This window comes from Setaria italica, chromosome IX, assembly GCF_000263155.2.
Source record: "Setaria italica strain Yugu1 chromosome IX, Setaria_italica_v2.0, whole genome shotgun sequence".
Classification (NCBI taxonomy): Eukaryota; Viridiplantae; Streptophyta; class Magnoliopsida; order Poales; family Poaceae; genus Setaria; species Setaria italica.
In genome coordinates, this window is record NC_028458.1 from 909520 (window position 1) to 923075 (window position 13556).

Below are 13556 nucleotides of genomic sequence, written 5' to 3' on the forward strand. Positions count from 1 at the left end.
CAACGAATGACAGTAGCATGATGTGTGAGTGAACAGGACAGCTATCCCGGTGGGCCTTTTCAGTGCCCGCTTTTTTTTTGTTACCACCACTTGTTTCCTGTTGCTGTTCGTTTGGGCAAATAGCATGCGACTGCTTCTTTTGCTACTACATCAAAGTTTCTCTGGTTGCAGGCAGGCAGATCCAGTGGATATGACTTTTGAGCGCATACTACTTACATACACAGAAAGACAACCTACATTTTTCTTGGCTGTTGAAAAGAGCATCAGGATGATGAACAAGAATGTTACAACATGTAACCTGGTTACTTTGGTGTAGGGTTTAGTCCAAACTAAAATTCTTATCACATCGAATGTTTAGATACTAATTAGAAGTATTAAACATAGACTAATTACAAAACCAATTGTACAAATGGAGGCTAATTCGCGAGACGAATCTATTAAGCCTAATTAGTTCACGATTTGACAATGTGATGCTACAGTAAACATGTGCTAAGCATGAATTAATTAAGGTTAATAGATTCGTCTCGCGAATCAGCCTCCATCTGTGTAATTAGTTTTATAATTAATTTATATTTATTCCTTCTAATTAACCTTTGAACATTAAACGTGACATGCACCGGTCCGTGGAACCATGCTCCAAGCGTTTAGCGTCTAGTAGTTGAAAAAAATATGGCATGATATTGTACCGTGCTGATTCAGATATACATGAAGCTTGCATTGCCTGCCCCCACATTGTTAAGAGGGGCGCTGCTTCTGACAAAGTGGTCGCGTCAAGGGAACCATGCTCGTTGTATTGTTCTACCGAAAGCTCTGTGGCACATGCAGGCTTTTGGTCGAGATTTTTCTGGTACGGGAGAACCATGTGCGCAGTTGTGTTAAGACCTTTGCATGACTGAAGTCTGCAGTTGGCTGAAAGTCATTCAGCAACAAAATGCCAGCTATGCAATCTTTTGATTTGAGCAGCACCTGTGCACAAAAAAAATTCATTCTCCTTTTTCCTGGAAAAGAACAACCAAATTATCATCATTGTATATCCATCAAAAAGTCATCTTTTTTCCACTTTATGTGCTTTATTCATGAAACATGGATAAAGTTCCATCCGAAAGTCAATTTATATGTATAATAACTGCAAATTTGACGCGAGTTTCCAGCACAGGATGAACACAAGTTGCTACTAAAAACAAATGCCTGCACATCACAAGTCAGTTCCCTGTCAAGCTCACATCCATCAGTCTCTGTTTTCACTGCTGAATTTGACCGCGCACCTTCACAGCTCACGCGCCTGTGTTTTGTTGGCATCTGCATCTCCGGCAACCCCCACCCGGCCGGGCTTCTCGCTCCCCTGCAACTTCCATGATCTCCCCAATAAATTTCTCTGGTCCTTCCATGCCATGCCAATTCTTTTTACCGGAAATGGAAAAGTTTGGAAGGACCAAGAGCTAGCAGCTGCCCTCCACTGACCACTACCTCACTCCCTCTCCCTCCTCCCCTCAACACCTCACTCGCTCGCCCCCACCAACTTGCTTCAGAGTCCCAACCCTCTTCCTCTCCCCACTACCCAACAAGAACCCCAAGGCAAGGCCGCAAGAACCGCGAGGCTTCGAAGGGCATGTGGTTTGATCTGCTACAACAACCTGTCGTCGTCGATCTCGGCGTGGTTTCAGTTTGAGGTACTGGCTCTCGATTCTTTGATCCCCACTGACCCACCCCCACCCGGGGATTGAAATGGTTCTTCGATGTCTTCTTTGGCTCCGGTTTCCACAATTCTGGACCAATTATCGGGGTATTGGATTTGGGGTGGATCGACCAGTTTATGTCGGAGGGTATTCAGTTCAATTTTGGGTTTGATCCGTCACGATTTGGAGAAAGTTGCAGCTGCTTTTTTAGCCAAGAGTTTTGCCTGATCTCTGGGTGGCTGGAAACTCGGATGTTCTGTACTCTCTGAGTTGCTTGAATCACCAGCAGAATGTTTTCTGGCGTTTCCCCCCCTGTATTTGTGTGATTTTGGATTAAAATTATCCTTTACATGGACAGTTTTATTCATGCAGTTGTCGTTTAATTTACCGGGCATTACCCATGTCAGGCTGACCTTCCACAAGCGATGAAACTGCACACTGCAGTGTTTGCTCATCTTGACCTTGGTGATCTTGATTGAGCATTATCGGTTACCACTCAGCTGAGTCATGGCGTATTCTGGACAAAGGCATCGTGGTGTTGCGAGCTCCTCAAGGCAAGGGAATGGGTTCGAGGGATCAGCCAGCTCGGTCGAGTTTCTGGGAAGGGAGATGCTGGAAATGCACTTGTGGGATGCCAAAGCAGATGCTGATGATGAAAGGGTAGGTTTATACTACTGTTTGATTGCTTATAGCTGGACTTGATGTTGATGTTTTTGTCACTTAATCACCACATTCAAAGAAAATATATTCACAAATCCAGCCTCTTCACTCATGTGTGGTTCATTAACGTAGCATTGTATACTGAAGCATACAAAAATATGTGATCTCCTGTACTGCATATTGGCAATGTGATCTCCAACCTGGAAATTCATGTTATGTGTTATTGCTTCACAATCTTATCACTTATTCTTTCTTGTTCCAGAGGATCTAAAGAAACTCGTCAATCAATTATGTACTTTGTTTTGTTATAGGAAAAAACTTGGTTTTTTTTGCAGGACATGGGGTCAGGCTCAGATGTGACTGATAGTTCTAGTAATGAAGCTAGTCACATAAAAGCGACTACAATTCGCGGGCATAACGGCCTGCCTAAACAGGTGAGGGTAATTTTACTTCAGTTCTTGATATATGGTGCCTGGTATTAAAAATAATATCCAGCAAATAACAAACTGTTTTGCAAAACAGTCGGTCACATACATTGCTGAACATGTGGTTGGAACTGGTTCTTTTGGGGTTGTATATCAGGTTAACATCTCACCTTTCTGTTGTCTTAACTGTTCTATCCTAATTGATAGTGAAAAGCATGTAACCTTTTCATTGTTATTAACTCTTTAGGCCAAATGCCGAGAAACAGGAGAAATTGTTGCCATAAAAAAGGTTCTTCAAGACAAGCGTTACAAGAACAGGGAGCTGCAAATCATGCATATGCTTGACCATCCTAACATCATCGGGCTTAAGCATTACTTCTTTTCAACCACTGAAAGGGACGAGCTTTATCTCAATCTTGTTCTTGAGTTTGTTCCAGAGACAGTGAACAGGATTGCAAGGCAGTACAACCGAATGAATCAACGGATGCCCCACATTTATGTCAAACTGTACACATATCAGGTCTGCCTTGACTAGGTGTTTTTACTAATCATGCATGTTAAATGCTATTGTTACTTCCCTCGCTTTTACCATTGATCTTCTAATTAGAGCGCTTCCTTTACGAATTATTAACACGTTTGTGCCCTATGTATTTTTCTAAATAGTAGGAATAATAACATCTCTTAGAGGCCCTGCCACGTTTTATTATCATTTAGCTGATTCTGAAAGGGACAAGACAATAGATTCCGGAAAATGTGGGGTACTAGTTCAGTAGAGTTGTCCAGTGGTCATAAGGCATGCATGCCACATGTTCCATTCTAGAGGTTTGGTGTTATGGATGTGAATCTTATTCTGTAGGACATTATTTTTTTCATGTTCATCCATTTGGAATAAAATTAAAATAATGGAGAAAATAGAGCATGGGTCCCGATGATCTATATTACAGATAATAATTCACATAGAGTCAGAAATTAAGATAATATACATATAGATCATGTTTATTCCCTAAAATTAAACATGTATTTACTTTTATCTACGTGGTACCTTGTAGAACTAGAAGTGTGGTGGCATTGTAATATTATCTTCTTGGCAACCATATGTTTGCCTCATATCTGTTTGAAGTCTATCGACTATCATCAACAGTAGCACTGTGCTGGAAGTATGGAACCTCTCTTGAAGTTCCCTATCAATGATTCACATTGATTGTTTTCATGAAGAATCCAAGCTAAGACATTTAAAGGTCCAATGGGGACAGCTTGTCAATTATCCTGTGTTTGGATTTGTGTTCTGCAACTTGCTTGCTATATGTTTAGAGTGAGCCCTTTGAATGATTGCTAGTGTACAGAGTATCTCCATGTCCACAGGAGATTTAAATGCTTAAGTTTAGTTGGCCAAGTGACTTCAACACTCTTCGGGGACTAACATTGGCCATTACTGTGTAACTTACAATTAGTGCTGGCATGATTGTTTGTGTGGCTCAATTTTTTATCAGCTGTGTTTTGTCTTGTACGTCAGTGAGAATGTTTGCTCATGTGTTTTAGTATAATTTTGTTTGCTCCTTATAGTCGTTGGATCAAACAATTTCCAGTTGCCTTCACTTACCTTATAGTAGTAGGTGGTCATATCCTAGCGCAGATTTCTGCTGTGCATCAAGATATCTAATTTTTGTCCTAAATCTCTTGACTTTGCAGATATGCCGAGCACTTGCTTATATACATAACTGCATTGGCATCTGCCACCGTGATATCAAACCCCAGAATGTTCTTGTGAGATTTGCACCTCTTTCTTTTGTATAATAAATATGTTACATTGCATGCATCATTCATATTTATCGTGTTTGTGTTGTTGGGATAACATGGTAACACCATAAAATGCCATTTGGTTTGTATGAGTGGAACTGAGTTTGTGGTACATATGTAACCTGATGTCATAATTATTGGTTAGTTCCACCCAACATCTATAACCAGTTTGAAATTGGAAACATTAATCAACTTGTACATTGTTCCTATATAGTAGATGCTATCTCATGTGCATTGTTTAGTGGCTAGGTTGCATGATATCATATTGTACATCCTGTATTTGCTGTTTGTCTTGTCGATGGTATCTTCTCTTCGGAATATTTCGTCATCTTTTATTCCTAAGACTGGACAAAAGTGTTAGAATATGTAATTGGGCTTATGCCTGGCTAGGCCCATGCGCCCCCTTGCCCCCCCTTGGGAGCCAGGCGCCGCACCCCCTCTCCAGGGTTTACTTGTAGGATAGGCAAGGGTTCCTCCTTTGGTGATTGCATCTATAACCAACCCTAGGACCCTTGCCTATATATGTGTACGTGCTATGCATCTCCATAATCAATCTACAATTTCCCTAGCCATATTTGCTTTCATGGTATCACGAGTCTGGGTAATGCAACTCAATAAAAAGCCATGCTCCCAGCTCCAGATGTCAATTGCATCTGTCCATACCACTAGTGCCTAAATGCTAAAACAGTATAAAATATATTTGAGCATATGGTGAGCCGCAGAGAGGACAGCATGAAAGATCACTGCAACTAGCTAGCTCATTAACCCACCATGACCATGATCACATAGATTAGAGATTGTTTGAGGAAGCAGGAGAAACTGTTAGAACTTGGCATCCAATTTTTAAACTCAAAACAATCTTACATTGACAATCATACAGCATATGCAAAATGAGGTTCCCATAATTGTCTTATATTTGTGCATACCTAAAGGGCTTTATTTGTTTTGTCTCCTCTAAATGCTGAGGTAACTACTGCTCTGGTAGTTGACCTCTTTTTTTTCTACCTCAGGAATTGCGCAGTTCCGAGTACTTATTTGCGATGACTGATATAATTTACTTATCTTTTCACTATAGGTTAACCCACATACACACCAGCTCAAAATTTGTGATTTCGGAAGTGCTAAAGTCTTGGTGAGCTATCTTCTAATTTTAACCACAATTGAATGCACAAAGAATGTTACATATGAACACACACTACATTACTTGAAAAGAGTAAACAAATGCAGGTGGCTTACCTAGACATGGTACATCTTTTTTGTACAAAAATCGCCATGATGGTATTTTTGCAAACATGCAGGTCAAAGGAGAGCCAAACATCTCCTACATATGCTCAAGGTATTACCGGGCACCAGAGCTCATATTTGGTGCAACGGAATATACTACTGCTATTGATTTGTGGTCAACAGGCTGTGTCATGGCAGAGCTGCTTCTAGGCCAGGTTGAGCACATTCAGTCTCCTTCCCTCGCTCTGGTTCTTACCTTATTACTGCTTCTTCTGATGACATTCATCCATGTAGCCTCTGTTTCCTGGAGAAAGTGGAGTTGACCAACTGGTTGAGATCATCAAGGTGATTTTCTTGTGGTGTCTTTTATCTTCAATGTTTCGCTGCCTTCTTCTGCACCATGATCCATGGCATATTGAGGCATAGCAACTCGCAGGTTTTGGGTACTCCAACAAGGGAAGAGATCAAGTGCATGAACCCAAACTACACGGAGTTCAAGTTCCCGCAAATTAAAGCTCATCCATGGCACAAGGTAATCTGCATGGAGACTAGCTGTAATTAACTGTCATACAAAATGGATGCATGATATGCACAAACGGAACACATTTATACAGCTTAGTGCATACTTTGAAACACGGAGGTTTCAGATATGTACACTATAAGACTGTTGCATTTTTTAATTGTGAAATTTACTGAGAAAATTGATGTTTAGAATTCAACTAGAGTATTGCCCACTTACTTTTACTATTGAAGTCAGGCATGCAAGCAATGTCCGCATCGCAAGTCCTCAGATGCAAAAACTGAATGAACATTTTTCTCTTGTGGTTCCTATGTCATCACAAAGCTCTCTTCTATCCAGGTTTTTCAAAAAAAGCTCCCACCTGAAGCAGTGGATCTTGTTAGCAGGTTTCTGCAGTACTCACCAAATCTACGGTGCACTGCTGTAAGGCCCCGTGAACTTTTATTTTGGTTGACACTATCTGACATGATACATAGTGAGCTTTCACTCTTCTAACTGGGGAGCAATTCTTCAGTTGGAAGCCTGCATGCATCCCTTCTTTGATGAGCTGAGAGACCCAAACACTCGTCTACCGAATGGGCGGCCTCTGCCTCCTCTCTTCAACTTCAGATCTCAAGGTAGCATATAATTGTACTGAAACAGCAGTGTCGTTTTCTCTGTCAGTAGTCAATCTTCTGCTCCCTTAAATTAACATACTCCCTTCCAAAAAAAAATGATACTTACCTCAGAATTAATCTACCTGCTTCAGATTTATCCTCAGCTAAACTGATCAGCTGTTTGCAATCTTGACAGAGCTGAAAGGTGTTCCTCCAGGAGTCGTGGAGCGCCTTGTCCCAGAGCACGCGAGAAGGCAGAGTTTGTTCATGGCGCTGCGAACCTAGTTTTCGCTGATCTTTTTGCCCTTTTTCCGCCGTTTGTTCCCTGAGGGAAGAAGCTTGTAAAGCTGTAGCTTCTCCTTTCCTTCCTTCCTTCCCTGGTCCCCCTTCTTTCTTTGGAGCTTTGTGTGGATGAGATCCTTGAGGTACAACAGAGTTGTTCCAGGATGTGAGGTTGAAGTGTGCGGTGTGCTGTTGACCTTGAGAGGTTGGAGATTCCGGTTGCAGTGGTGTGAGTGAGAGGCTTGTGAAGCTTCTTGTATAGTTTTCATGCTTCTCTGGCTTGAAATTTTCTAAAATTCTTTTGAACTCGCTTCAAGGCTTGGTTATGTGAAGCTTGTGTGGGGTAAAAGGTAGTTGCTGAGTGATGAGGGTCTGTGAGAGTGATTGGATGATAACCATTCAGGAAAGAGGCTGTCAGCTACTAGTGTTCTTTTTTTTTACCTAAATTACAGCCAAAAATGCAGTGCTTCCTGTTATGCAATGCTATGTCACAGTTCAAAATCATCCCGATTTTGTTACAGTTCAAAATGATTTCCTTAGTTATATTTTCAGGTTGAGATTTGGGAGTGAATAATCAGACCAATTTCTCACGACCTCTCCGAGAAAGGAATAAGAATCCATTATTTTTCTTTCATTTTCATTCACGCGAAAAATATAATTATATCAACTTTGCTCGCAAGAAAGCAAGATAATCTCAGCCGTCCGATTCGCTCTAATCATCTTGCACAGCAAGACAGACCAGCCGGGGCAGCCGCATCCTTTCTTGCAGCGGAGGAAAGAACCCGAGCCCCCCGGGCCCGTCTCATCCGTCCGATCGAAAATCTAACGGCTGCAATCTCCCGGCCCGCACAACTTAACCACACCGCTCTTCCTGTTCGTCTTCCACCTCCGTCTCCACCTGCCCGCCTCCTCTCCCCATTCCCCCCCCCCCCCCCCCCCCCCCCCCTCCAACTACTCAAAACCCTAGCTAAACCCCCGGCCTCCGCCGCCGGCGACCTCCTCCGCCGGCGAGATGAGCTTCAAGGGAGCGAAGATGCCCAGCGCACCGGCGGGCGGGAGCGCGCTCGTGAAGGTGGCGCTCGTTGGCGGCGCGGGGCTCTACGCCGTCCTCAACAGCTTCTACAACGTGGAGGGCGGCCACCGCGCCATCGTCTTCAACCGCATCGAGGGCATCAAGGACAAGGTGAGCCGCCCCTATGCCTCGCCTCCCCGCGCCGTGGTGATGCGATGTGTGAATGTGATTTTGATTGGGTTTCGATTTGCCTTTTCGTCTCCGGCGCAGGTGTACCCCGAAGGAACCCACCTGATGATCCCGTGGATCGAGAGGCCCATCATCTACGACGTCCGCGCCCGACCCAACCTCGTCGAGAGCACCTCCGGAAGCCGGGATCTCCAGATGGTAAATCTCCTTCTCGATTCGCATTCACTCAGTTTGTAGTGAATGTACTGCTCGATGTGCATGCCTAATCACTTGTATTTTGGGACCAAAGGATCAAACTTCTGGTAGCAATAGTTGAGATTATGTGACTGCAGCTTGTTGGAATCTTCTCTGGTTCTGAACTGATTGCCGATTGCGTGGATTTAATAGCTAATTTGGCACCATCACTTTGAACCATTATTCTGTTGCAAGTTGCAATCCACAGCAGCCGTTATTAGCACAGTTTTTTACATAACCCCTTGGTAGTTTAGTCCTAGCAATGATGCAGCCCATAGACTGTCGGTAGCTTGATTTGCATTATGTTCTGAGGATGTCTTTGATTTTATAGTAAACAGTTGAATAATTGTAATATGATGTGTTGTTTCAGCTCTATACATAACCAAACCCCATGTTCAAAACCCTTTTGTACTTTGTAGTATTGCAAGTTAATGCAGCTTTTTGCTCACCATAGCCTATCACCATTTTAAAATGGTTTGCTCAAGTTTTATTGTATTTCAAGAGAAATACTGGCCATGCGAGGTAGTTGTCTTTATGTGTGTGTACTTGCAATTTTCTTGTTTTGCATTTCTACCAGAACCAGAGTATATCAGCACTGTGTTCCTTTGTAAACTTGATTTTGATACAAGTTGGTAACTTTGACAGGTGAGGATTGGTCTTCGTGTTCTTACGCGACCAATGCCGGATCAGCTACCTAAAATCTACAGGAACCTGGGGGAGAACTTCAATGAGAGAGTCCTGCCTTCAATCATTCATGAAACGCTCAAGGCTGTGGTTGCGCAATACAATGCCAGTCAGCTGATCACCCAAAGAGAGGTACCATTTCACGTCTTTAGACATGTTCCCTTGATAGCTGGTTGTGGTAACAGCATATTATAGTTGCGGCATATTAGGAATATGATAACAATTGATGCATCTAATGCAGGCTGTAAGCAGGGAGATTAGGAAGATTCTGACTGAGAGGGCCAATAACTTCAATATTGCACTGGATGATGTGTCCATCACAAGCCTCAGCTTTGGGAAAGAGTTTACACATGCCATTGAAGCAAAACAGGTTGCTGCCCAAGAAGCAGAGCGTGCCAAGTTCATTGTTGAGAAGGCTGAGCAAGACAAGCAAAGTGCGATCATCAGGGCTCAGGTTAGTAGCTACCTTTTCCTGTATATAAGCATGTCCTTGGCCTTACTTGTATAACATGTAAAGATCATAAGCAATAGAAATGTTATGATTTTCATCTACTTCATTTGTGATGTTAATATATGTTTGTAGTCCTGCTTACTTGCAAAGAAAGTGTATCAACTGTGTTATTTGTATCTCTGTAGTTGTATATGTGCGTTGCATTTTTTTTTCTTTTTACCCTGAATCTGAATCACTTTCTGGTTGGGACTTGCATTTGAACAGGGTGAGGCTAAGAGTGCAGAGCTGATTGGTCAGGCCATTGCCAACAACCCCGCTTTCCTGGCTCTGAGACAGATTGAAGCTGCGAGGGAGATTTCACACACCATGGCGAGCTCAAACAACAGGGTGTTCCTTGACTCCAATGACCTTTTGCTTGGACTCCAACAGCTGAGTGTGAGCGGCAAGCAAAAGAAGTGAAGTCTCCGCAGAGGAGTAGTTTAAGAGGAACACTTGTCTTTTTTTTTAGTTTAAGAGGAACACTTGTCTTGTTGAGTCCCTTCGCGACACGACATATCAAACTGCTTGTGTGACAAATGTGTCTATCTATCAGCAAAAAGATCGATCGTGAGATGGTCATTCAAGTGTATGTCGTTCTTAGAGACTCGTAAAAAAGAATTGCGTCGCTGCCCATTTTGCTAATAAGTTGGAATCTTAATTTTGTTGCCGGGATTCTGCAGGTAGCTAGTCATGAAGTTTAGCGTGAATATTTTTGTTTTGTTATGTATAAGAACTTGCATATGATACTTTTCCAGTGTACTGTATGCCTGCTAAGCACTCTCTTCCACCATATACTTACCAGTCACAATGATGTGCAAACGGTAGGAGCTGTGATAGTTAACACAAGTCCAAGAGTGTAGTGCTACTAAAGTTTACATTGCATAGCTGCACTGTGTGCCACTGAAATTCCTGGATTCCCCTCGTACACCATCGCATCAAGATCTAATTTTTATCCCTCAGTTGTTATGATCGCTGTTAAGTTGCTACTTCCAATCTGCTCTGCAGCTCACCAAGCAGGGCAAACCTCGTCGTGCGTGGCCGGAGCTGCCGAGGAACGAGACGGACGTGTTGTACTGCCATGGCATCACCAGCACCGCAGCACGGCCGACCCGTCGGCGGCGTTCCGCTCCAGCAGGTCGCCCAGCGTGACACCCTCGGCGCCTGGGACCGTCCGGCCGGCCGGCGTCGCGCACCGGCGTGGTCTCCGAGTTCACCGACCACCCGCCCACGTACACGATCCGGTCCGGCGCCGCGCGTCGCGGATGGCGGCGTACAGGTCCTCCCACAGCCGCGGCGGTCGTTATCCCGTTACGCCCGCCCGCCGCTCTGGTACATCGTGACACTACAGCTGGTCCGCTCCGGGAAGAACGCGGGCTTGACGCAGGCGAACCCGGGGAGCTAGCTTGACTCCGGCGCCCCAGAAAGAATCGCCGGCGCGGAGGTCGAGCCAGCGGCCCAGCACTCGATCGGTGCTGCTTCTTAGTCCCAGAACCACCTGTTGCCTCTTGCGATGGCCTCGCTCCTGCGCGCCTGACGGCGGCGCCAAACCATGGCGATGCCGCCGCCCGGCCCCGACGATGGCAAAGGCGGAGGGAGGCGGACGAGACAAGAGAGCTTCGGCGGGAAAAGGGGAGGATATGTCAGGAGGAGGAGGAGCGGAGGCGACGGCGAGGCGGCGCGGCGGGTCATGGCCGCGCAGGGAGGGGAGACCGTCAGCGGTCATGGCGGAGGGACTATTCTGAAAATGTCTAGGGAATTTAGTGTAAATAATTGGATCGATCGCGATCCGATTTAGGGTGTTTTGTGCAAATAATTGGATCGCGATTAATAAGGTGGTTTTTGTAAAGTGCTGGGTCGCGATAGAGGCTTTCCGCAAAACGTTGAACGCCGGGGAGGGGACGCCCGCGCCGACGAGCGCTGGTTCTCGACCGTGACGGTGACCGCCGCGGCGGGGTAGGCGCAGTTCCCGCATGCGGAACGACCGCGCGCGCTTTGCCCGTGGCGCCCCCTCGCCGGGCTCCGGCGGCGTCGCGGCGCGCTGGCCTGGCCCTGCACCACGAGCGCGCGCTCGCCCGAGCACGACGTCGCCGTTGATGCACTCCATGGCGATCAGAAGAACCAGAACACCTATACTATACTTGTGGTGCAGATGAAGTGGAGCGCGGTGCCGTTGGGCCAGAAAGGAGCGGAGCTCGCACGCCAGCCGCGTCCAGTGATGGACGCCGACGAGCCCATCGATGTTCCAGCGCTCCTTGCATTGGTCTTCCCGTCCAAGCCGTCCCGGAGCGCGGCCTCCATGGTTCGAATTAAACTGGGACAGGAGACATCGTTCTGTGGAACAGGGCGCGCCGGCGTCTGCTTGTCACCGCACGGGAGTACGCGGCGAGAGCAGGTTCTTCTCGCCGCGCCGGAATAGGTCCGGCCGGTAGTAGCCGGCGGCGCGAATAATGCGGCAGTGCGCGAGCTACCTGCTCCGCGATGCGAACCGGAGGATGCAACCGTAGGCTGACGGCTCTAAGGGGAAGAGAGGCGGCGGCGGCGGGGACGAGCAAGGAAGAGCCGAGGGCACAGAGCGAGACGGCGTCCATGTGGCGCCTGCCGTGGCCGCCGTTCGGAACACCGGTCAGGACATGGCCGCCAATGTTGGATGGAGGGACACCTTGAGCTGGGTCCAAATGGGGCAGCGCTCCGGCGAGCCACGCCGTGCTGCGGAGACGGGAGATGTTCCGGCAGAACACAAGTGCACAGGCTGCCAGCAGGTTGTCTTGTGAAGAGAATATATACAATCATAGAGCAACCCGATCAGTCGGCATGGACAGATTGGACAGATTGTAAATCATGAAAATAGGATCAAAATCGAGGCATGGCTGCTGAAAACAAAAACAACAACAACAACGATGCATGTTTTATTAGATCATGCTCATGATATCAGGAATTGCATGTGTGAGTAAAGAGTGGGTAAATTTGCGTTAACACTGTCAGAAACAAGTGTAGCTGATGAACTCCTCGATGAAGGCCGGATCAAACTGCACGAGGGGCTCCGATAAGATCAGTTCACGTACGCGCCGTACATTGGCGGACACGCCAGGCCGCACATGTCGTCGTCGTCGTCGTCGTCGGGGAGTGCACTCGGTGTGCTGCCGCGCTCGGGCGACGAAGCAACCGTCAACTTCTCAGGGCTGAACTCGATCACGTCGCCGTCCGTAGATCGATCCTGTCGTGACGGCGTCTGGACGCACGAGGCGGCGCATTCCGGCTGAGCAGCGCGTGGCGGCACGGCGCGGGACGCCGAAGAACCCAAGAACTCGTCGAGGCTGATCTCAATTACGTCGTCGTCGTCGTCGTTCGGCTGGTCTTGGAACTCCGGCGCTGCGGGCTCGACTGCCGTGGGCGCCTTTTTGTTGAGGGAAGAATCTGCAGCGTAATGGCGGCAACTCACCCCTGCAGAGTTGAGTCGGAATCAAACGAACCGGTGCTGAGTGTCGGACTGAAACGAACGCTGCCACGATTATCTCAAGTTTGCCGCTCCGCGGACATGGCAAAAGATCCAGCGAAAACTTGACACCTAAGTCTTCGTGTCTTTATAAGCGCCGTGCGCACCTTCTGACCTTCACCTACGATCCAATCGCCCTCCCTCCATCCTCTCGCCAAGAACCACACCTTCGCCTACGATCCAATCATCCCCTCCTCGATCTCGCCGAGAACCAAGAACCTTCTGACCTTCATCCACGATCCGATCGCCCTCGACTTCGATGGCTGCCGAGGAC

At 46.6% G+C, this 13556-nt stretch overlaps 2 protein-coding genes and 1 long non-coding RNA gene across 4 annotated transcripts; 2 read left to right on the forward strand and 1 right to left on the reverse strand.

Annotated features, from left to right (window-relative positions):
• The first annotated feature begins 1280 nt into the window (after positions 1–1280).
• Positions 1281–7656, forward strand: LOC101775242 (shaggy-related protein kinase kappa). 2 transcript variants are annotated; one of them, XM_004981051.4, is made up of 13 exons: positions 1281–1670; positions 2049–2336; positions 2672–2770; positions 2859–2918; positions 3009–3281; positions 4451–4525; positions 5634–5690; positions 5857–5997; positions 6077–6127; positions 6219–6314; positions 6642–6725; positions 6817–6919; positions 7095–7656. In XM_004981051.4, exons 2-13 carry the CDS (start codon positions 2184–2186, stop codon positions 7181–7183), a joined length of 1281 nt encoding a protein of 426 aa, XP_004981108.1. In that variant the 5' UTR covers positions 1281–1670; positions 2049–2183; the 3' UTR covers positions 7184–7656. The 2 variants fall into 2 exon arrangements, with proteins under 2 accessions (XP_004981108.1, XP_004981107.1); XM_004981050.4 differs by having other exon boundaries at positions 1283–1670; positions 2084–2336.
• Positions 5686–6658, reverse strand: LOC111255814. Its single transcript, XR_002675811.1, has 2 exons — positions 6522–6658; positions 5686–6319 (listed from the first exon to the last, which is right to left on the reverse strand). It is a non-coding gene; the product is annotated as an uncharacterized LOC111255814 (long non-coding RNA).
• Positions 7657–8104: 448 nt separating the features above from the next.
• On the forward strand, positions 8105–10543 carry LOC101775922 (prohibitin-1, mitochondrial). Its single transcript, XM_004981052.3, has 5 exons — positions 8105–8363; positions 8463–8579; positions 9261–9431; positions 9541–9753; positions 10015–10543. The coding sequence occupies exons 1-5, from the start codon at positions 8193–8195 to the stop codon at positions 10207–10209; spliced, it is 867 nt and encodes a 288-aa protein (XP_004981109.1). The 5' UTR covers positions 8105–8192; the 3' UTR covers positions 10210–10543.
• Positions 10544–13556: the final 3013 nt, after the last annotated feature.